Below are 23841 nucleotides of genomic sequence, written 5' to 3'. Positions count from 1 at the left end.
TTGCTAACCGACAGCACACCAGAGTACTTCAAAACAACTAACTATTATAAAAGTCAAACGAATTAACTGAAAGGCGTCAAATTTATTGAGTTAGATCCAAGCCAGACGGTGGGTAGAACAACGATACTCACGATCTCTACAGTTACGCCAGTATTGAAAAATGCTTGATGGTCCGAATTAGAACAAGGTCCGAATTGGACCAGGTTCCCCTATGTTATTAGCTGTTAAAAAATAAAACAGCTCATCCTCTTTACCATTCGAAGAAAGTGCATTCTAATTTAAAATATTCATGAATTTATTTGGATCGATTAGAGAAATCGGTAATCCAATGACAATTTTGTTTGTAAATTTCACACCAACTTGGCTTGGTTCAACCATAGTGACGGCTTTGCACATTACATCAAGCATGTAAAATTAGCCTTATTGGTGCGGTGCAATATGCCCTTCTGCTTAGATGAGGTTTGCCTCATAGGGTGCGTTTTTTTTTCTCAAAAAAGGAGTTCATTCTGCTCCACATAAAAAACACTATTCTGGAAAAATTAGTACCTACTGAAAATCTAATTTTCCATGAATTTACTACAATTAGGATAAAAACTCGCCAAAAACTATGTATGGTGGATACAAATCACTTTAACTCGTGCATTGAAATCAATTCATATACATATGTTATTCAACCGTCATTTTGGCACCTCTCCCTTGACTGGTGCATTTCACCCCAGGTCCCCCTAGGCAATAGCGTGCCACCCTCCGGCCCAGCATGGTGGTTTTCTTTCGGAGAGCAGCGTGCTCTCGCTCGGAGAAAATTTGTTCGCACAGGAAAAAAAATCAATATCATTCCAGACGTAGTGGCGTTGGGAACAAAGTTGCTACGCAAATGGAGTGATATCGAAATATTTTTCAAACTTCTGAGTTGTATTCCGGTCGGTTGCTTCAATATTCCGGTTGAAACAATAGATTGCGCAAATCCGGATTTGTGATAATAGACTTCATTTGGATTACTTGTGATATTGGTATAGTGTCGTGCAAAACTTGTTTAGGTACTCAACGTCGGTCTATGTAGTACTCGGGATTTTTTTCACAGTTGTTTCAAGTACTTCATAGTTAGCCCACGTTTAAATTTTGATATCACGCCAATGTACAACGATAAAAAAATGTTTGGCTGCGGTCGATATAGTACGGGAACCCATCCAAAATTGTTTCAATTCGAGGAATGAAAATTTTCATGAAGCTGGTTGTGATGAAAGAAAAAAACTATGGTCGTCTACTCATTGGATTTTTTATGTTGAGTATCTTTACAATCAGAATTAGTGCAAAAAAGATGAAAAGAGAAAGTAATCGCTAAATTAGAGAAACTATTACTTTTTTGTTTTGAACTTATAAAACTCTGCTAAAATCAGGTTCAACTGTTTGACATAGATTTTTTCGTTTGTTCCTGTGCTATGCCCTCAGTACATTATGTAGGCATCGACATTCCAGTTGAATGCTGTATAGCAAGTGTCGTACACAAAATATACGCAATGATGGGATACATTTGAGGCGTACGTGTTTATCGGTGTTTCGTTCGTACCCATAAATTACCATTATGCGGTATTTTCTAATTCGCACATTCGCAATATATACTATAACTCATTGTTAAATTGTACAAATCTGTTGTATGTGTGAACCCTACATGTTGCTAACTATTGATATTACGCTGAAAACGCCCACTAAATTGAAAGTGTGTGTCGGGTAGAGGTAGTTTTTCGAATATCCTGTACAGGGGCAAACGACGAAGACCAAGTGGCAAATGAGCATGATTGATTTTGTGTCGTGTGCTTTTAGTGCTACTGGAAATAAAAAGGAAAACTCCGAAGAATAAGTGATAGGTGTGATAGAAAATTGATACTTAAAATAGGAATAGAACGTGGACAATGGAAAATCAAAGTTTGATCGATGTTGGCATTTAATCGCGTAAAAAAGTGCACCCTCAAACAATAAACCAGAACAGTGAAAAATATCTACAGGAACCAACGTAAACCGAAAAAAACAATCATCATGAGATGCACAGGTTGTATTATTGTACTGGTTGGCTTGCTTAGCTGGACTTATGTTGAAGGTAAGCATTTTGAAAATCATTCTCGTAGAAAAATAAAGTTGACCTTAAGTTTCAGTTTTGGGATTCCGTATAAGTTTTACACCTATTGTTCTCTGGTTAGAAAAATATTTTTTAGCCATTTGCCTTGCAGTTCTGATAGTTTACTTCACTTTATTAGGGGAAGACCCCCCAGTACCGGACACCTGAGACGATAACTACATAATTCCAAAATTATTGGTTTTATGCTATCTTCATTTATGAAAAATGTCATAATTTTTGTATCGTAAAAAAATCAATTTGGAAATATACATACATACATACATACATACGAATTTAACTTTGCATTTTGGTGATGTATGATCATTGAGCAGATGCCTTGCTACAATAGATGGTGGAACCAAATCATCAATCATCATCATAAACAACTGCGGAATTACGTTGAAACAACTCAAAATTGAGTTGAATCGCGTCTCCATGCATTCTTTGCAGAAATCACAAAAATATGGATGCACGTGATAAATTTAATGGTGCAAATGAAGCATTTTCGAACAACATTGTTTTATGTAACGAAGGAAATCAGCCTACATTTACAACAAAAAATAGACAAGAAGTGTTGGACATAACTATGCCATTGAACTAGATTTCTACAAATATAAAAAAAAAACTGGCGTGTTTCAGATGATGAAACATTATATGACCACAACAAACACATAATGTTTGAGTACTGGGCCAGTGGAAAAATCAAAGTCACATACAGAAATCCTAGGAATACTAACTGGGACAGATATGAATCGCTGTTAAAATTAAACAACAATATCTTAACATATTGAATGACAATATTGAAATATCAACACACTAGACAACTAAACAAAATTTCAGAAAATAAGTATAACTGGAAAAAAATATTCGGGCATATGATACTAGTTGTCCAATGGATAAATCTTTAGAAAACTTAAGGAAAAAATCTCGGCAGATTTTCAACTGCACAAAAGTTTCTGGGCAATGGGATCAATACAAAAAGACTTTTACAACTTACAACAAAGAAAGAAGAAAATGGTAGAAAAACCTGGAGGTTCCACTATGAAAACATATAAAAAATTCCAGATATAGCAAAGTTACAGAAGGTTATTTTTAAAGACCATTCAAATGGTCTGGGTAATGTAGTTTTACTGTTGATACAAAAAAAAAACACTTGAAATAAAGATGAAAACTGTTTTTCCAGGATCAAGTTTAGTATTAAGCCTAGCATCGCTCAAGAAAAAGAAGAAGAAGGTAAAGTAGAGTAAACTGTAGGCCAAAAAAGACTACAGGCAAAAACATAGATTTACCGGATACCGTAATCCGGGGTAACATTGATCATTTTTCTGGATATTTCATAATAACTGTATTGGAAAATGTATATGTTGTAGGTTTTATATTTTTAAAACAAGTGCTGGCACCCATTGTTCGTGTCTATAAACTGTATATTGTTTTCTGGGAGTTTGAAGCATGTTTAAAAAAAATGTTTTAAGTGATTTTCTTATTCAGCTACTATGGGGTTACATTGATCCATGAAAACAACGATCGGTATTATTGAAAATATCATTGCTTACTAAAATCATGTTCTCTGAAGCTGAATATAAAGGCCAAACTCTTACAAGTCATTTACTTTTAATAATTTCAAAATGATAATTATCTTGAATTGTGGAATACTCCTAAAGATAGGTAATCTACTAAGGAAATTCTGCATTCTTTATTGTAATTTGTGAACTTTGCTTAACTGAGCATATTTACGAATGTTTCCTCAACGGAATCGTTTTCATCGATGTTATTTTTAGTATTAACTGCATTTCTTTTGCTCATATCGTTTTTAGAACTCATGTGAGATATGATTCTTTGATCGTTTCACCCATAATCATGAAAATCATTGTTACCAAAAGTTGAAAAATTTATGCATGAACACAACTTAATTTTCGAAAAAAAATGTTTATTAGCTCATGAATAGAAGTAAGAGAATAATCATTCACGCATTGAAAATATTTCATCGATATATGTTGATCCGAACTTTTTGCGAGGAGGCTCATTGCGATCAATGTTACCCCGGAATATCCAAGTTTAGAAACAACCTCTATTCCGGTTGAGTCGTAAGGCCAAACAGAAAAGGAAGCATATGAGAAGATTTAAATTCAATTCTGTGCGAAAAACATGTTATTCAAGCTGTCACATGACAACTGCACAGGAGGTCCCAAACGTGACCATTTGTAGCCCTATCGGAACCTGTCACCGAACGTCCGAAAATGATCAGAACCCCTTTATTATTCACTTCTGGGTAGAAAATGTACGAACTGTATCAGTGCATGATATTTTGAAAATATCCATTAAGGCTTCCACCCGAGACCGATAAACGGTGACCATGCCCTGAGCGACCAAAATAGTCTCCAAACTGAAACAGGTGATACATTCTGTACAAGTATATCAATGTTACATTGATTTTTTAAAGTTCTCAACAAGGTTTCTTGCATTTCCCCCATCATTTTCATTATAAAATACTCTAGGTACCCCAACACATTTGGACCTAAGAACCTATCACCGAATTTGAAATTTTCAGTGCATAAATCAAAAATATAACTTTTTTTTTTCCTGAAAATATCATCAAAATCGATCGAACGATTGCGAAGTTACAGAGTTTTGAAACTCTGATGTACTTTAATGTTAAGAAGAGCTTACGAAAGGATGACCGTTGTAAACGAAGCCTTAGAAAGAATCTTTTTATCAAAACTCAAAAGTAATCATTGGAAAAAACAAACATCAGAACTAATTTTAGGAACAGTTTCTAAATAAATTCCCGAATAATTACTAATGGAAGCGCTGGAGAAATTGAAATAATTTTTGTTAAAAATATAAAAACAAAAAAGGAAAGGAATAGCCACACTAGGATCAAATCTAGGTCAACCTCTGGGATAATAGTGGCGTGAAACTTTGGATAAAATCATGATTTTATTACATGACACGATTGAGCCTCTTTTTGCCACAACCTTAGCAAATTTTCCCGCTCAAATAACGACTACATCATATTTAAGGTGAAGATTAATCGAAACCAAACTTAAAATTTTCAAGAGCACGAATCTGAAGAACCGGACGCCCATTTGAGCTGAAAACTTAATCGATTGGTCACCACCAGCTTAAGCGGATTTTCGGTTCTCCAGATCCGTGCTCTTGAAAATTTGAGGTTTGGCTTCGATTCATCTTCACCTTAAACTTAAATTAGAAAAATGGGTCGAAATTTAAACCTTGAATATTTTTACCATGTATTACATCACTCCATAGGCGTATTGTATCTTGTATCGATCACGAGCGAACGACTGGGGCAATTACAAGAACTTTCATGCCGGGTTATATTGAGGCAGAGGCGTGAAAATTGGGTAGGACAGGTAGGACCCTTCAAGTATTTCATGATATTGACTCATTTTACAACAGGATATGTTTATGCGAACAAAATTGGAATGTATGTTCTAGAAATCATCAAAATAATTGTGAGAAATGTTTATTGGCTTACCGTGCACCCCCACTAATTTGAACGCTACGCACATCGTGATTCATTTTTAATTTGAAGTTCTGGTTATCCTATGAACAACATAAAATCGTACTTATGATTACCTCGTTGACTGTTCTGATTCGTTTCACAACGTTCCTTTTCACTCCACTTTGTTCCAAGACCTGAAGGACTTTGAACCACTTTTAATTTGAACGATGTGCAAATTAGCGGACTACAAATTAATAAGGGTACAGATTGAATGCGGTCAAACCAACAGGGGTACCACTCTTCGTACAACGTTTTTGTGGTAAAAATATCTTTCTTCTTCTTTTCTGGCGTTACGTCCCCACTGGGACAGAGCCTGCTTCTCAGCTTAGTGTTCTTATGAGCACTTCCACAGTTATTAACTGAGAGCTTACTATGCCAATGACCATTTTTGCATGCGTATATCGTGTGGCAGGTACGAAGATACTCTATGCCCTGGGAAGTCGAGAAAATTTCCAACCCGAAAAGATCCTCTACCGGTGGGATTCGAACCCACGACCCTCAGCTTGGTCTTGCTGAATAGCTGCGCGTTTACCGCTACGGCTATTTGGGCTCCCTAGGTTCCCTGGTAAAAATATACAACCCTGAAATTTTAAAGTTAATGTGATGTTCCTTACATTTTCGGGTAGTTTCATCCGACGTTTTTAAAGAGATTGGCTTTGATATTTTGCAAGTTTCTCTGACTTTGCTTTATTGTAAAAATACAGTCTATTAGTTGTGGACCTGGGATCGAACCCCTCTTGAAATTGTTACTTATTTCAAAGGATTTCTTTAGTGCTTGTTCTTGGAGTAACTCCAAATGACTATTTCTAAAGCTTGTCTTGATTTCTAGATCATTTATCAGTCACTTTTTATACGTTACAAAATTGATGTAAACATTGATGTTCGTGAAATATCTGAGGAGTCGTCCTTAAACCACGTGGGAATCATTTATTGCCCTGACCAAAGACCACAGTCCATACAAATTTTAAAATTGTTATATAGACAAAATGGAATCCCGACAAAATGACCACGTGGTTAATGGAAAGCCTCTGAGGTTTTCTTAACTAAGGAAGATTTTTTTGAACAAATTTCTGTAATGTAATTTCATAGAAGTTCATACGAGAACATCAGAAAAATTTTTACTAAAATTTCTTGAAAAAAATATTTAAATACATCACACAGCGTAACAAAAATGGCATTTTCGTGTGCCTCAAGGATCAAATTATGTGTCTCTGGTAGATTTGGGGTTGCTGAATCTGATGCAGTTCTCCGAAATATTCCAGCACGTCACAATTTTTAGCTGCAGGTCGTCAAAGTTGTATGAAATAATAATTTCATTGAAGTTTACATAAAATTCAAGGTATGATGTATCAAACTTTTTTGAGATCTAATCCACCAAGCATGCAAAATGAACTTTAACTGTCATTTCAGATATAATTTGGTTGAAATTGCACGATTAAATTGAGATTAAATTGATGGCAAATAAAGCAAATAAATTACCATACAAGCTGGTAAACTTGGCTACAAGTTGGCTAAAATAGACAAATTTTGTATTTTCGTCAGCCAATATCTCAAAAACTAGACGTGCTATAATATTTTTTAAAACGGGAATGGATTCAGCAACCCTTAGCGGTATTTTGGTGCTTGAGACAAAAACGTATTCCGCTGTGGATGAACTACAGAAGCAAAACCATATCAAAATGCCCTAAAGAAGTACTCCATAGGTTCTATGGAGCACTTAATTGATGTTTTCCTTGACCACTTTTTAAATAACTCCGAACCAAACCTTTGCCAAATTCCAAGAGCAATCTCTGTTCAGCTTTTAAAGTAAGTCTTGTACGGGTATCGAAATTAAAAAAATGAGTTGATTTTCCCCTAATATAGGAACAATTTCATAATTCGTAAAAGCCAGGCTTGTTGCCAAATTCCAAGAGCAATCTCTGTTCAGCTTTTAAAGTAAGTCTTGTACGGGTATCGAAATTAAAAAATGAGGGGCCCAAATGTAAAGAGATGCAAGTGACATTGGTTTTGACGTATACATACTGAAAAATCCCGCTGCTTTCAAGCACTCTAAAAGCATTTTCAGTTGATTTTCCCCTAATATAGGAACAATTTCATAATTCGTAAAAGCCAGGCTTGTTTTTTGTTTGGCTCCCGTAAAAATGGTACAGAACATAAAATTGCTAAAAACTTCAAAGCTAGCTTTCTCAACAGTAGGTTTTTTGTCATTGAAACCCCTTTTTTGTGATCACCTCAAATGTTATTTGTTTTAGTTTCAAAACATTTCAATAAGGTCCAATATTTTGAACCTGTATTGCAATTGTTTAGCCTATCCACTGCTGTGAACGCGATCGCGTCACTGCATTGAGAAATTTGTTTCACCTACAATTTCATAGAGATCTTGTACATGAATGACCACTGGATTCAAATACAATTGCAAGAACTATGATTCTTATATTTATGGGACTATATTGAAAAGTAGATATTATACCCCGGAAAATATTTTAGAATGGTCAACCGGCGGTCAGGAAGTCAAAAGAGCAAGGTAATAATCAATTTGCTAATGCAATTTGATGAAACTTGATAACCTTAAAATTTAAAACCAATACATACCAATATTTGATATATTTGACATATTCCCGGAAACCTGAATTTCACGAGAACCATAATTATTCAACCGGCACAGTTCGATAAGAGCGGTAAAGCCCAATACTCTATGATTAAAGCGCTACATAGCTGGATACTAAAGGGTCTATAAGTGTTCCGTTTGAGACCTATCGAAACCGATATCTGAACATCTCTAAACAGTTTTACCGAAAAAAAAACTATAAAATCTACCATTAAAGCTCAAAATTCTTTACTATTGCGGGAACCATAAGGGTGGTTTACATTAGTAAACTTCCTTTAGTCATAGAGTATTGGGCTTTCAAACCATGTAAGGTCAACCTTAAAATATGTAATCATGTAGAGTAGACAGATCTTACAGTATTATATATGAATTTTCAAACAGGAACACCGTTAAAGGTACGAACATGTCTTCAATACGGGACAACGTCTACAACCAACACTAACAATCAGCAGAATCCAGATAATTCAGATGATTATGACAGCTATGACGATCCCGCAGATTCCACAGATGATGGACTTGTCGACAAAAATACCGTATGTATCATGATTATGCTAATCATGTCATATATTGTTAATATATATTATCAAATATTTCTTCAATTCTAGTCTACTGTGGTATCGTGTTCACGTTATGCAACCTTTTGCTACGCCTTATGGACAATAGACGCAGTGAAGAACACAACCAAGGTTGTCGTTCAAGGTAAGTGTTTGAATAAGCTCAAGAATGTTCACTTGATCAATGCATTTCACTTTTCTGCGCACATTCAGGCTGCTGGGAAGTCTCGGACAAAAAGGAAACGTGCATCAACAATGAGTGCATCAGTTACAAGGAAACCAAAAGCGGCCACTTTTTCTGCTGCTGTTCAGGAGACAATTGCAACGGGAACTTCAGCTATGCTACGAACCCTATGCTGACCGATAGCGCCAATTTGGCAACAGATGGCGATTACACACCGTTTGCACCGTACACTTCAATCTGGAGTTCGCCAACGGTTTACATATGCTTTGCCATGGTTGGGATCATTTTGATGTTGATCATTGGCTTTCTGACGTGTCGGACTACGACAAAGGCTGTTTCGGAACTTGCGCCGTTGGCTCCATCCGGACCGGGCTACAGCTCCAATTTGTACAATGTGGATAATTTGAAGCTTGTGTCTATGATTGGACAGGGAAAGTAAGTTTACAAATTTTCATTCTAATGAGATGGTAGAAGCATAATTCACTTTGGTCCCTTTTCAGATATGGAACTGTATGGAAAGGTATCGTAAATGAGCAGCACGTAGCAGTGAAGATCTTTACTGCTCAGCAAAGGCAGTACTTCCTAAATGAAAAGGATATCTACAGCATACCTTTGATGGAATCACCAGCCTTGTTAAGCTATTTTGGTAAGTGCACCATATTTTTTTTTATTTAAAAGCTAGGTTACATGAAACGTTTTTGGTTGTATGCACCATTTTTTGCCACGTTCTCGAAAAACTCTTCTATTTTAAAAATCTGTGTCGATTGTAATCAATTGTGTCAATTGAATTCCGAAAATATTCCGATATTCTGTGAGTTACATAATTTAAGGTGAAAGTGAATAGAAGCCAAACTTTAAATTCTCAAGAGCACAAATCTGGAGAACTAAACAGCGATTTGAGCTGGAAACTTACAGTCAGTGACAAAAGTTAGTAACCAAATGCTGTATTTCCATACAAAATACCCAAATTTGGGGACCTGTATCTCAGCTTCTGGTAGCCCGAATTTGCTGAAATTTGGATGACGAACTACAAATCACCTGAAGTTTTGAGCATACACACTAAATTTCAGTCATTTTCCGAGGAGTTTCAGAGGGTTGATCAAAGAGAAAAGCAAGTAACCGAGAGATTTTTCAATTTAATTAAAAAAACGATAAGTTTTGTTTGGTTAGCTTCTGCAGCAAAGTTGTTCACTTTCGGAAGTTACACAAACTTGCAAACCAACCACTTACAGCTCACCGTTTTTTAATTAAATCGAAAAATCTCTCGAATACTTACTTTTCTCTTTGACCAACCCTCTGATACTCCTCGGATAATGACTACAATTTAGTTAACTCAGTATACACTTCAAGTTATTTGTAGTTCGTCATCCAAATTTCAACCAATTCAACCTACCAGAAGCTGAGATACAGATCCCCAAACTTTGGCATTTTGTATGGAAACAGCATTTGGTTACTAACTTTTGTCACCGACTGTAATGGATTGGTCACACGCTGGCCATAAATCGGTCACCGATCAAGTTTTCAGTTTCTCTACATTTGAACTTTTGGAAATTTGAGGTTAGCTTCGATGCAAATTCTCCTTAACGGTCTTTTAACAACGAATCCTTCATAAACTTCTTCATTGATTTTTTTTCTGGAAGGTTCAAAGGAATATACAAAGTATTCCTCAAAGAATTCACCCAATGAATCCTCCAAGAATTCCTCAACTGTACTTTCAAGCATTTTCTTCAAATTATTATTTATCCGAAATAACTCTGGATTATTTCAAGGATTGCCTTGTTAACTTTAGGAATCAAAATAAGACTATTAGTATTACTTCAAACAATATAAATCTTCTGATATTAAAACCCTTTCCTACGGCATATCTCAGGATAAATGCATCCTATATTATTTCCAAACGTTGGTGCATGGACTTAAGAGGATTTCCTACTTGGGTTCCTTCAGTATGAACATCAGTAATTACTGTTTCACCACTAGATACTGCTCCCAGATCATTTAAATTCCTTCAAATTTAAAGAATTATCTCAGAGATAGCTCGATAAACCTTTCCTAATACCAACTGCTCCAGAATTCCTTGCACTAATTTCTGAAGTAACATTTTATGGAATCCGAGAAGAAATTTTGCAAGGAATTCCCTTTTCTGGATCCTAGGACCCCTTAGATATATAACATGAACTCTTAAGGCAATTGCTAGATTGTATTCCTACGTCAAATATTGCGAAACTAGTGGTATTAATCATATATAGGAAATAAAGACAAAATAGCCTTCAAATTACTGAAATATGTCTCACAAATTACTGGATCGTAGTCAAGGAATAAGTATTGAAAACTAAAAACAAAATAAATTTTCAAAATATCTCTTCTTGAGGTATCTATAATTTTTAGGAGAGATTCTTGAAAAACCCTCAACGATTGAAGTTGAAAATACTCTGGAAAAAATACTCCTACAGGAATTGCTATACGAATGCTAAGATCTAATGCTTTGAGTGATTACTGGAAGAATTCGAAAAGGTACAACTTGAAAAATATTCAAGAGACAATCCTTTAGAATTTTATGTCAATTTGCTGAAAAGAATACCTGAAAAAAAAATCATGAATAAAAGTCTGAAATAATGCCATAAATCCTTCCATGAATCCTTTATCCTTATAAAAAATATATTTTAGGAATCCTTGTAAAAATGTTAAGTAAAATTGATAAGAAAACTCCAGAGCCTAAATAAGTAGAATTTGAAAAAAAAAATCATTGGAGATTCTTCGGAATCATTTGGGAACATTTTTGTGAGCCACAAATTCCACCTCAAAAAAAATTTTGAGGGAGCTTTCTGGAAATAAATCGTTAGAAGCATTTTTGGAGGAATTCATGGAGTAGAGCAAAAAAGAATCCCACGAGAAATTGAACTAAACCAAAGAATTACTTAATACATTAATGAATGTTTGCCCTTTACTTCATGTATAAACCAGATTTGCTTGTATGTCTGAAACATAGTTTTTTGGGAACTTGTAATCAGAAGACACAGTGTGTTTGTTTGACAAATTGAGACATGAATTTGCGAAAAGATACGCGTTCTAGTGAGACTCGAACTCACGACTCCGTGTACGCTAGACCGGCGCTTTAACCAACTAAGCTACAGAACACCTTATGATTCTGCGGAATAGAAAGCCAAACTGAATCCGAGTACTAACTATAAACACATCTCTTCTCGCAAATCCATGTCTCTTTCGGACTTAGATGCCTAACCCCCAACACGCTCACGTTTGTATCTCCCAATCGCAAGTGAGAGCGAATTGTTTATGGATACTGAGTTCTTACGCTCTACAGCCAGTGTTGATAGACTCACACTCAAATCTCAATCAATACGCTCTCCCGGAGAGCAAACTCATTATAGATCTGCTTTGCAAATCTCACGCTTGAGATTTTGATGCAAAATCAACTCAATCAACTCAAACCGTAAAAAATGATTCAGTCGCAAAACCCGGCAAAAACTCGTGAAACCCGAATGTTGTTGTTTCCGTTAGAAAGGATTAACACAATTTTACCAGACTAACAAGAAATTATTGCCGTGTGTGAGTAAACTGTGGAAATACGAGACAATGAGTTAAAAAGTTGAGCCAACTCATCCATGATTTCTTGACTGCTGAGTTGCATGATTGACATCTCACGCATGAAAAATGTCAAGCGTGAGTTGTGGGAAATTGAGTTTTTCACAACACTGTCTACAGCCGCATACCTATAAGCCGAATACTTGCCGGCACGAAATTCAGCTCTACGACCAACTGCGCCAGGAGGACGCAACTCGGGATACATTAAGGGGACACGATCCGTCATTAATTTCGGAATTTTCAAAAGCAGTTTTTCGATCAAAATCACGAAAATTTACAGGAAAATGTGTTCACTGTATTCTATTCTCCAACCGAAACACAGTGAACACATTTTCATGGAATAATTTTTATTTTTGAACAGAAAAACTGCTTTTGAAGTTTCGATGATGACGATGATTGCGATGACGGAGCGTTGATCGTTAATGAGTGTTAATGTTAAAGCGCCGGTCTAGCGTACACGGAGTCGTGAGTTCGAGTTTCACTAGAACGCGTATTTTTTCGCAAATTCATGTCTCAAATCGTCAAACAAACACACTGTGTCTTCTGATTACAAGTTCCCAAAAGACTAATTACTCAATTCGTCTTCGTAAAAATATGTTTTTTTTCTACTAATTTTTGGGATACTTTCTATAAGTTAAAATTAACCTTTACAGTACTGGGTGCCGACATCGAAGTTTCAAAATTCTGTAACTTCGTAATCGTTTGATCGATTTTGATAAAATTATCAGAGAATATCATAAATGAATCATATTTTTGATTCATGCATCAAAAATTTCAATTTGGTTATGGTTTTAGATTTAGGTCCAAATTTGTTGGGGTACCTAGGGTGATCGGCACCCAGTACTGTAAAGGTTAAAACAAATTTCGGTTATAAATACTAGACAAGTTCAGGAGTAAATTTCTGAAAAACTTTTCCAAAGAATATGTAAAAACAGCCATTACGGTAATTATAAATGAACACTTGAAGGAATCTTTATTGCATACATTATTTGATAAATTCGTGCACACACAATTTGATAAATTCATAAAGTAATTTTCTCGTTTTTTTATTATTTTGGCTAGCAAATTCATTCATGAAATTGAAGATATTTTTTGTGCGGTTAACAAATAAATTCCGTGTGATATTTTTGGGAAAAAAATTATAACTTCATTTCATTCTTGGAGAATTCATTTCTTGCAGAACCTTTATGCAGTTCTCGAGAAAATATAAATATTAACAGCCATAGTGATGTCAGAAACATAAATTATCAATGCTGAAACAAGTATTGACGGATTCCATGTCAAATCGGTCAGTCACAGAACTCGACCATCTTCGATTTGGATTAAATTTTGCACATGTTTTTGGTATGGTAGAATAAGTGTTTGCCATGGAAAAATTGATCATTTTGACCCAAGTGTAACTTTTGAAAATGGCCTATAAATTTTTGCATGCAACTTATTTGAAAAATTCTAACTCCGAAACTGTTGATTTTAGAGAAAAATGTTCTATGAAGAAGTTGTAGTGAATCGTTTGGACTATAAGAAAAAAATATACACTGAAAAAATATTTTATTTATTTTCATAGAAAAATCAAAAAATAAAACTTGAATTTTAAATTATACAAAAACCCCATTTTCAATATTTTTTAAATTTTCACCATAGAATCTTGATAGTAAAAAGATGTTTGGGACAAAGTTTCATGATGGAGAAATTTTTAATAAAAAAGTTTTTCTAAGAACAACTTTTGGTCAATTTTCAAAATTTTGATTTTTTGTCAAAATAAATACGTTCTGATGATACAGTAAGCATCTTGAGTTCTTGACTGACCGATTTGACATGGAATCCGTCTATTGTAACATTCTTAACTATTATTTGGAGGTTGATACAAGTTATCTGACAAAATGAAATTTTGGATGCCCTTTTATGGAGAAAACTGATACTTCTCGTTATATGTCTTCATGCTGTAGGATAGAGAATCAATAAAAGTTACTTCAAGAACAAAATATGTTTTTTTTTTTTTTTTTAATTTGGCGGAGTTATTAGCAGGATCAATGAAGAGAAATCGCTCAAGTCTTTTACGCCATCATGCAGGAACATTGTTGATCTGAGATTTTTCAACCGAGAAATAGAGCCGCTATAGGGCTTTTCCGAGACTAGTATTTTATTCGTAATCATTGAAAATAAAAGAAGTTGTCCAACAATTGTCCTGTAGGTTGTAAAAATTGGCTAAATACGGCGTGAACTAAACGATTGTTGAAGCTTCGGATGTTACATTATTAACTGTTAAGAACCTCGATATATCTTACTAGTATTTTTGACAAATATCTCGTCAGCCTGCTGCATGTTTATCAGTAAAAGTGAGAAAATTATGTTTTCTTGAAACTCTCAATAAACCTCGATAAGAAAGTCACAACTTAGAATAATGGAATTGTTAATACAACCTACTGCTCCGCTGTTTGCAGGTTGCAGTAAGGAAAGCCATTTTTTATTGCTGTGTTGGGGGTAGGGGTGGCACGATTATGTCCACGCGGTTCGGAAAATATGAAATGGTGCAAAACTAAATAGTAATTACAATATTAATAATTTTTTGGCCTAACAAAATGAGTTTGAGCAAAGTTAATGCAATATTTTTCCAATTCAACAGGTTGTGACGAGCGTAGAACAATGGACGACCGGATTGAATACCTGTTGGTGCTGTCATTGGCCCCCTTGGGATGTTTGCAAGACTGGTTAACCGATAATAGGATGCCTTTTGGAGTATTTTGTCGAATGGGGAAGTCGGTCGCTAACGGACTTGCACATCTACACACTGAAATTCGCAAAGGAGATATAATCAAACCATGTGTATGTCACCGTGATCTCAACTCCAGGAACATATTAGTGAAGGCTGATTTGTCATGCTGCATCTGCGATTTGGGTTTTGCTCTGAAGACCTTTGGACCTCGTTATGAATGTCGCGGAGAGATTGCTCTTGCTGAAACAAAAAGTATCAACGAAGTTGGTACATTACGGTACATGGCACCAGAAGTGCTAGAAGGCGCGGTCAATCTGAGAGATTGTGAGTCTGCTCTGAAGCAAATAGATGTCTATTCACTGGGATTAGTGTTATGGGAATTGGCAACGAGATGTGAAGATTTTTACTCAGATGAAACTGCTGTTCCAGAATATAAAGCTCCTTATGAAGAGGAGATCGGTACGAATCCTAGCTTCGAACAAATGCAGGTTCTGGTGTCCAGAAATAAGACCAGACCAAGATTCCCGATAAACTATGAGAAAAGCGTTGCCGCTAAAGTAATAAAAGACACTTGCGAAGACTGCTGGGATCATGATGCGGAAGCTCGTCTAACTGCACTATGTGTTCAGGAACGAATTCAGGAAATCACCACAATGAATCCAAAAGCTCAGCTGCACAAAGGGCAAACTCCTCCACTTAGCACAAACAACTTGATCATCACAACACCTTCCGCACACAGTAAGATCAGCCCAACAGCAGTATCTTTTATGACTCCTCCTAATCAACAAATCATTCCACACACAAACCATTATAGTGATACCAGTAACGGTTTAACAAATTACCCTAAAACAATGAATGCATCCGTGGATGCTCGGCAAAAAATTATAACAAATGGCCTACAAAGACTCAGCATCAACGGTGCCTACATACCAGATGTTGAAGATAAATTCAAATCTCTGACCAATGATCATCCACCGGACGTAACGTTCAGCAATCCTCGTGGCCTACCGAAACTAGACAACAGCGAAACTCAACGCAAAATACGAGGTTTGAACAGCGTGAAAGCTATGCTTCAAAAAACATTTCACAAACCCCAGTCCATGGCGCAGCAAGACTGCGACGATAAATCAAATCTAGTCATTAACTCCCTCACCTATGCAGTAAACGTAAAAAATTTCCCATCCGAACTAGTCAATACAAACTCAAAAAGTCACCATATTGATATGATAAACTCAGCAGATAATGATATTGAAAAGCGTATTATCGAACGCCCTACCAATCTTGATCTTTCCTCTGGTAGCGGTCGTTATGAGCATAACCTTATACGTTCCGCTAACGAGAGCTTCAAATCCAAGAACTTTGCTGATGACTTCACAAGCCAGTCGTTCACAATGATCCAATCGAACTCTCCCAACCCCAAACTGCGCATTGTGGTCTCCAAGTCGGCAAATGCAGTGAAGAATCTCAATTCCAGCAGAACCAGCTTGAGTGATCGCGGTCCAGATGATAGTAAGTTCATGAAACGTCAGCGATCATTGGAAGTATTTCACGAAGTTTTTGGACCGAAAGGCAGCATCGAAAGATTGCGCAATCCGAGTCAAAGGGTGAAAACTCCAGGAGATGTTCCCCCATCGGTAAGGAAAGTTCGAGCATCCAAAACGCTCTCACTGTATGACGATCGCATGATGGACACAAGTAAACTAGCCAACTCCGTATAGCACGAGGAGGTGCTTCTGCTTGAACTGTGAAAATGGTGGGCAGTGAGGACTTAAAATCGCCTGGAAAAATATAGGGGCAAATAACGTAAACAGGAGAATCTCACATGAGTCGATAGTGAATAAACATTATGTAGATTTTGTTTGTCTTTTATATTCCTTGAAAACTTTGAACAAAATAAATTCTAAGAGTTATAAACACGATATTTGTGTGGCTAGTCATTAGGTTCGGAGTTATTCCACTTAGGAAGTAAAATACAAAATCTCAACCTTCGTCACGTAGAGAAAAGACAAGATCTCTGAGTTGAGCATGGTAATGTTGTAGAATGAAGAAAAGGTGTATGCAATTTTACCCAATGGAAAAGACTTACTCGTAGACAAGAATTAGGATATCTTGATAAAAACGCACTATACTCTGACAGTGAGAACGTATTGAACGATAATTATTACTCGAAGAAAATAAAACACTGAAGTATTACACAGAAAAGGGCTAAGATGTTTCTACAATTGAGAAAATTCCTGAACAAATCTGTATCGCACCCAATCAGCCTTTTTTTTCCTCTTTTTTAAATTTGTCGAAACTTGAGTAAACATGTGTTTTTAGCCTAAACTTAAGCGTTTGGCACTAAAATTGGGACAGAGCTTTATGACCCTATTGGTCTGAAATTACTTGGTAGTTTTAAGAATTATTTCCCGTGTAGAGTACCGTGATGAATCAATACCCGGACGCTGAAGACGACACATATGTTCAAACTCTTATTTAATTATGTTTTATTGGTATATTCTTAAAATTTTGTTGCCCAACACATTTTTACAAATCAGATTTTCATAAAAGTGATGAAATATCCAGTATTAGTCATAATTTTTAAAAGAAAAGTAATAAAATGTTGGTGCTTACCTTGTCTTTAAATCCGGACACCGGATGCAAAAGATGTTTTTAAATCCGGACATCTGTGTTAAAACATGATATATTTGAATATCGCTTGAAAAAATCATGTCAAGCTTAAATCAATATCACTCTTTAACCAAATCGATGTATGTATTACCCTTACAGTGTTTCATATCATAGCATTTAAGTAATAATAATGTTTTGGTTACTTGAACCGGAACCCGTGCAGTTCTTACTGGAGTACATGCAGCTTGAGTGTCAATTGCAAAAGATATACAAGATTTATCTTGTATTATATCGTATTCTGATAATGCAGATCGTTTTTCATGATTATTTTTTTACAAGTCTTTCCTAACCTTCACATAAAACAATCACTTTAACTAGTTAAAATCAGGCTCTCCATATGATGTCCGGATTTGAAACCACTGACTCGTAATGCCGGACAGTCTTTTAACACATTGCGAAATAAATATTTCCATTATAATTCAATAGTAATGTCACCGAACATTTACAAAAGCTATCTGTAAACAATTATGTTCAAAACACTGCATGAAATTCACTGCACTGCACTTTTTCTTCAATAAAACATTGTTCGTACTTTGGCATGAGCGTCGATAGACTTTTGAACTTGAATTTCCATGGACCGCGGGGAAATGACGTCCAACAGGAACTCCTTATCTGTTTTTATTGTTATCATTTATTTGGCAATGGTAACTAGATTTGAAATGATAATACAATGATCAACACTGTTAAAAGAAAAGAATGTAAATATAATCCGAATATATTAGCATAAAAATCAAGCCTTAATTACTGAATATTACCAGTGTCCGGATATTGGTACCGTCCGGATTTTGATTCATCACGGTATCATCGTACCTGCCACCAGTGATGCCACATACACAGATTTATCTGTAATTTCACAGATTTTTTTCTGTTTTTGCCTACAGATATCTGTGATTACAGATCACAGATTTTTGAGATTAAAAAGATTTCTAAGATTTCAGGCAGGGCCGGATTTACAAATGTGGGGGCCCTGGGGCCATTGTCTTGTGGGGGCCCTTTTCCCAGAAAGAAAACATTTTGATAAATAAGAATAGATTACATATTTTTAATGTTTTAGTTAGGATTTTATTATCAGAAGACTTGTTTATATGTTGACAGGTTAAATTCAATGATTTTGGGGCTTATTCGTCAACAATAAAATTAATTTGATGATTCCTTTCTTATTGATACATTTATTGAAATTATGTTTTTTTCTATTCCTGTTAAATGTGAATTTGAATATTTGTTATTGAACAAACAGATTTATATAACAGTGTTGAGTTGAAGAAATTGATTTAGGACTGGCAGCATCTCTTTCTCTAGAAACTTGTTTTTTTTTTCAATGCAAATCTTTAAAAATTCTCTTTTTTGATTGAAGATCTCTAAGGTCTCTAGTTTGGTACCTGAAGTCTCTTGTCATCCTTATTCTGGTTACAGTAAATCCTGATGCAAAATTCTACAAGCTCCAGAGAAAAATAATAAGACTTTAAGGTGGTAAATCAGAAGATTCTTCAAGAATTTCGTCTCACATGTCTCGAAGAACAACTTCAAAAAATCTTTTGGTGATTTGTCCACAGATTTCATACTTTCAGAGACTCTAGAAATTCTTTTAGAGATTTCGTTACCAATTCTTCCTGAAATTATTTCAGTGATTTTATAAGGAATACCTGCCTTACCTTCTGTGATGAAGAATCAAACTCTTATCTTCTAATTCCTATTAAATAACGTTTTGTTTTTTCTGTTTCCTGTTTGGGTTTCCTGTTTGGTCCATTTTCGGTCTCTTTTTGGTTCCTGTCTAGGCTCTTCTTGGACTCTTTATCCAAGCTACATGTATCTAAAGTTTTCATATTGAAGAACCATGCCATGTGATCGATAGAGTCATTCCAAATAATTATTGTAATAATTTAGTTCTATTTCTTGATCTTATCTTTATATTGCGTTTTGGTTTTCAAATCTTCATGTTTCTCATGAAGTCAAGAAAATTGCATCATGAATGTTCTGATATCTTGTTTTAGTATTTTCATTTAAATTTAAATTAAATTTAAATTTTGCATTAATTTCGCCGCTTATTTCGGATTTCTTTAAATAAAACTGAATCTTTTGAATCATAGGACGCGATTCAAAAGAGTATGTACTATTGCATTGATTCTTATTATTCGTAAAAGTTTGACTTCAAATATGTTTGTCAAGATTTGTGGGGGCCCTTAAAATGTGGGGGCCCGGGGGCCATGGCCCCCTCAGCCCCCCCGTAAATGCGGTCCTGATTTCAGGATATTTCACGAGTTTAGGACACGGTTTTGGAAGATATAAATCAGAAATGCCATTTCTCTGTTTAGTTTTTCCCAAAAACTTAAATATTTTAATATTTTAGAAACTATTACGTATCTTTAACTAACTTTTAGAAGAATAATTACAAATTAGAAATTGTTGACATGCATAAAACAGTCATAATACGTTTGCAAACATTATTTTTGATCTAAAAAATAAAAATTTTAAATATTTTTGCGTCACAGATTTTTACTAAGATTTTTTGAGGTTGACATAAGATAAAAAAGATTTTTTTAGCCGAAAATACAGATGAGAGTCGGAAAAAATGTGGCAACACTGCCTGCCACACGGTATACACTGAGGAAACGGAACGTATGAGGTACATAAGAATTTCTTATGGAATAACGACATAAGAAGTATTTTGTTCTTCATTCGAGAATCTTATAACGTTCCACAACAGACTTATGAAATAACACTCATTACATAGACAGATATAATTCCATAAGAAACTCTTTTTGGATATCAAACGCATTGATCATTGGCATTCATAAGACAATCTAATGGAGTACGATTTTCTTAACAATTTCATACGAAAATCTTATGAATTACGTGGAGAGATGCTAATAACAATATATTCACGATTGAGATTCATAAGCGCGCGTATAACAATGATTAGTAACACTTGTGAAAAATAGTCGACTTCCTTTAAAAAACCACGTAAGAATTTCATACGAAATTCTTTTGGAATAAAGACATAAGAAGCATCTAATGAGACTCATAAGAAAAACTTGTGAACTTCCATCGATCATTGCGTTGATAATACAAATAGGTATAATATCACAAGATATGTACTCTTATGAAGGATCATAGAAATCAATTATGGAATGCTTTAGGACCATTATGTATTTAGAGAATCGCTCTCTGAATTTAGGAAAATAAAGATATTCATAAGATCTCTAATGCTAACGACAAGAATTTCTTGTGAATATCGGACGTTTTGTGTTTCATAAGAATCTTATGAAAGAGAGAAAACCAGTCAAGAAGTCAATTCACAAGCGTTCTCTTATGGAATTCGTACGCAATTTCTGGCTCAGTGTACGAATGCGAAAATGGCAACTTTGGCAAAAAAAGCTCTCAGTTAATAACTGTGGAAGTGCTCATGGGGCTCTGCACTGTTTTGATTTTGCATGGGATTTTGACGTTTACTGGCCTTGCTGTTTACAAATTTTGTGGAAGAGGAAAAGAGAGGGGAAGACTTGTGTGCATAGGCCCATGGGTCACTGCACAAAAATCTCACTCTCTCTTTTACTCCTACATACAATTTGTAAACAACAAGGCCAGTAAACGTCAGAATCCCCAAACAAAATCAAAACAGTGCAGAGCCCCATAAGAACACTAAGCTGAGAAGCAGGCTCTGTCCCAGTGAAGACGTTGATGCCAATAAGAAGAAGAAGATTAGAATCTTAATCGCATGCATGTTTGCTATCCTCGAAGTCATTCCAAAATTAGCCACAAATGAGTTTAGAAATACTAACAAAAAATCCAAATTTTGTTCGATAATAATTTTTTAGTTTTCTACGGTGAAGTCCATTGGGTTTTTGCCAGCTTTTTTCACAGAAATAGACCTCTGTGGGACGTCATTTTTCGATTATCTTTTATTTCATGAGGGGTCCACCAACGCAGATTTTGACAAACGCCAAAATCATCTGTTCGTTGTTTTGGTATCAGTTGCGATTTCCATATTACAGCGATTTCTATCTATCCAATTATTGCAATTTTTAAGTTTATATAAAAGTTTTCCAACATGAATTTCATGCGAAGTGTATCGTTGATTGTTCGCAAACCACTTTCATCGGTAATTGTTCAGTTTTTACTTAAACTTCTTAAGCACACCAACGCAATGTATACTTTACAGGTTCGCCCATTCATGGTTTCATCGGTGCGGTCTAGCGGCGAAATCCCGAAAAATGTAGCGGAGAATCTCACTACCGCCCAGCACCAACAGGGAAACGGTGTCATTTACGATAAGAAACCGTTCAAAATAGAACTGGTTGAAGGTATGATTGAGTAGCATTCGTCTCGTAATGAAGAAACTAACTATGGAACTGCTGATATTTCAGGAAAGCGTTATTCATGGTGCTTGTGTGGAAGATCTAAAACGCAACCGCTCTGCGACGGAACTCATAAGCTAGAACAATACAAGATTACTCTGAGGTTGGTCCATCAACAATAAATATCAAGTCTAATTGATACATATTTTTGTAATGTTCATTCTTCCAGACCGGTGCGGTTTCAGGTGGAAAAATCTGGCACATATTGGTTATGTAACTGTAAGCACACCAAAAACCGGCCCTTCTGTGATGGCACTCATAAAACGGAGGATATCCAAAAGACTGCGGGCAAAAATTGAAATTGCTTCCATTGGGTTCATGTTGTATGGTGTTTGTGTTTGTAGAATATTTGAATAAATAAATTCTTGTAGCCAAGAATGCTTTTTCTTTCTTTGTGCAGTGTTAAGAGAAAGTGTGAACACATAAAGCTAACCTTTTCAAATTAATAATGTTATTGCCTTCTATCAATCAATCAATAGCCGGCCTCCTTTTCACCGTACTGCATTTGTGGTAAATAGCTGGGCTGGTAGCGACCAGACAGCAAAGTAATAAAACGATCAAAATAGTGAATTTTAAGCGAAACCATTAAATTTTGATAATAAATCTTCGAGCTGTTTAGTAGAATACCTATAAGTAGATGAAAAAACCGAATTTAGTACTATACCATTTAATTCCACTAGAGTTTGTATCCTTTGACAGATACGCGTATTTCGACCTCAACTGTAAGGCCGTCTTCAGTGTCGTGTACTAGACTAGAGTTTTTTCATCTACTCATTAAATTTTATTTCTCTCATAACTTGTGTTCTCACCCCAAAAGCCATTGGAAAACATGTGTGTAGCTCGTTGTTTCTGAGGCTCAGAATCTGAGCATTTGAATAGATCTCGCATAACTTATGATCTCGTTCTAAAAGCCATTGGTAACCATGTGTGTAGCTCGTTGTTTCTGAACATTTGAATGGATTTACCAACTTTGTGATGAAGAAAGCATCATTCTCTACCTGCCCGTGATGTTGGTTTAGGCAGCATCCATTTATTACGTAACGCTAAAATAGGAAATTTTTGACTACGCAAAAAAATTGTGCGGTAAAAGCTACCATTTTAGGGGGTTAACTTAAGCGCTCGCACCGGCAATTTTCAGCAGACCAGAATTGCGCTTGATTTTACCTTGTCTGTAGCCGAAATCAGATTGTTGTTAATTATTTCTGTCAAATGTACCAGTAATGTGGTGTGATGTACCGTAAACATAGTAAATTGGTCTGAAATTGCATGGTAGTTTCAAGAATGGGCGTAGTCAGCTAAAATAGTAATTTTTACCACAGTATTTTTTCCCGTGTAAAAACTGATTTCAAAATGCGACGAGTTGAGGCGCGTCGCGAGTCCCACTAGCGTGACCATCGAAATTTTGTTTTCCTGATATCTTAGGATCCTGCACGGAAAAGAAATGTGTGGTAAAAACTACCATTTTGGGCGGTTAACTTAAGCGCTCGCACCGATAATTTTGAGCAGACCAGATATACGCTT

General features: G+C 35.6%; 2 protein-coding genes across 9 annotated transcripts; both read left to right on the top strand.

Moving 5' to 3' along the window:
* Window positions 1-816: 816 nt before the first annotated feature.
* On the top strand, window positions 817-17497 carry LOC110676109 (bone morphogenetic protein receptor type-2). 8 transcript variants are annotated; one of them, XM_021842664.1, is made up of 7 exons: window positions 817-920; window positions 1822-2095; window positions 8626-8777; window positions 8850-8943; window positions 9012-9417; window positions 9483-9628; window positions 15206-17497. In XM_021842664.1, exons 2-7 carry the CDS (start codon window positions 2035-2037, stop codon window positions 17011-17013), a joined length of 2667 nt encoding a protein of 888 aa, XP_021698356.1. In that variant the 5' UTR covers window positions 817-920; window positions 1822-2034; the 3' UTR covers window positions 17014-17497. The 8 variants fall into 8 exon arrangements, with proteins under 8 accessions (XP_021698356.1, XP_021698357.1, XP_021698354.1 ...); XM_021842665.1 differs by having other exon boundaries at window positions 818-920; window positions 1895-2095; XM_021842662.1 differs by having other exon boundaries at window positions 818-1010; window positions 1895-2095.
* Window positions 17498-21902: 4405 nt separating this feature from the next.
* On the top strand, window positions 21903-22698 carry LOC5564228 (CDGSH iron-sulfur domain-containing protein 3, mitochondrial). Its single transcript, XM_001648514.2, has 4 exons — window positions 21903-22064; window positions 22125-22266; window positions 22330-22423; window positions 22490-22698. Exons 1-4 carry the CDS (start codon window positions 22014-22016, stop codon window positions 22617-22619), a joined length of 417 nt encoding a protein of 138 aa, XP_001648564.1. The 5' UTR covers window positions 21903-22013; the 3' UTR covers window positions 22620-22698.
* The last annotated feature ends 1143 nt before the right edge of the window (window positions 22699-23841 follow it).

The sequence above is a fragment of the Aedes aegypti genome, chromosome 2, assembly GCF_002204515.2.
Source record: "Aedes aegypti strain LVP_AGWG chromosome 2, AaegL5.0 Primary Assembly, whole genome shotgun sequence".
NCBI lineage: Eukaryota > Metazoa > Arthropoda > Insecta > Diptera > Culicidae > Aedes > Aedes aegypti.
This window is presented reverse-complemented; position numbering and strand designations above follow the sequence as displayed.

Excerpts from the sequence above, each read along its gene's own strand:
- LOC5564228 (XM_001648514.2), top strand. The coding sequence starts at position 22,014 with ATGAATTTCATGCGAAGTGTATCGTTGATTGTTCGCAAACCACTTTCA. Across the intron at positions 22,065-22,124 it reads TTCGCAAACCACTTTCATCG|GTTCGCCCATTCATGGTTTC; the intron begins GTAATTGTTCAG and ends TATACTTTACAG. Across the intron at positions 22,424-22,489 it reads CAATACAAGATTACTCTGAG|ACCGGTGCGGTTTCAGGTGG; the intron begins GTTGGTCCATCA and ends TCATTCTTCCAG.
- LOC110676109 (XM_021842664.1), top strand. The coding sequence starts at position 2,035 with ATGAGATGCACAGGTTGTATTATTGTACTGGTTGGCTTGCTTAGCTGG. Across the intron at positions 8,778-8,849 it reads GACTTGTCGACAAAAATACC|TCTACTGTGGTATCGTGTTC; the intron begins GTATGTATCATG and ends CTTCAATTCTAG. Across the intron at positions 9,629-15,205 it reads AGCCTTGTTAAGCTATTTTG|GTTGTGACGAGCGTAGAACA; the intron begins GTAAGTGCACCA and ends CCAATTCAACAG.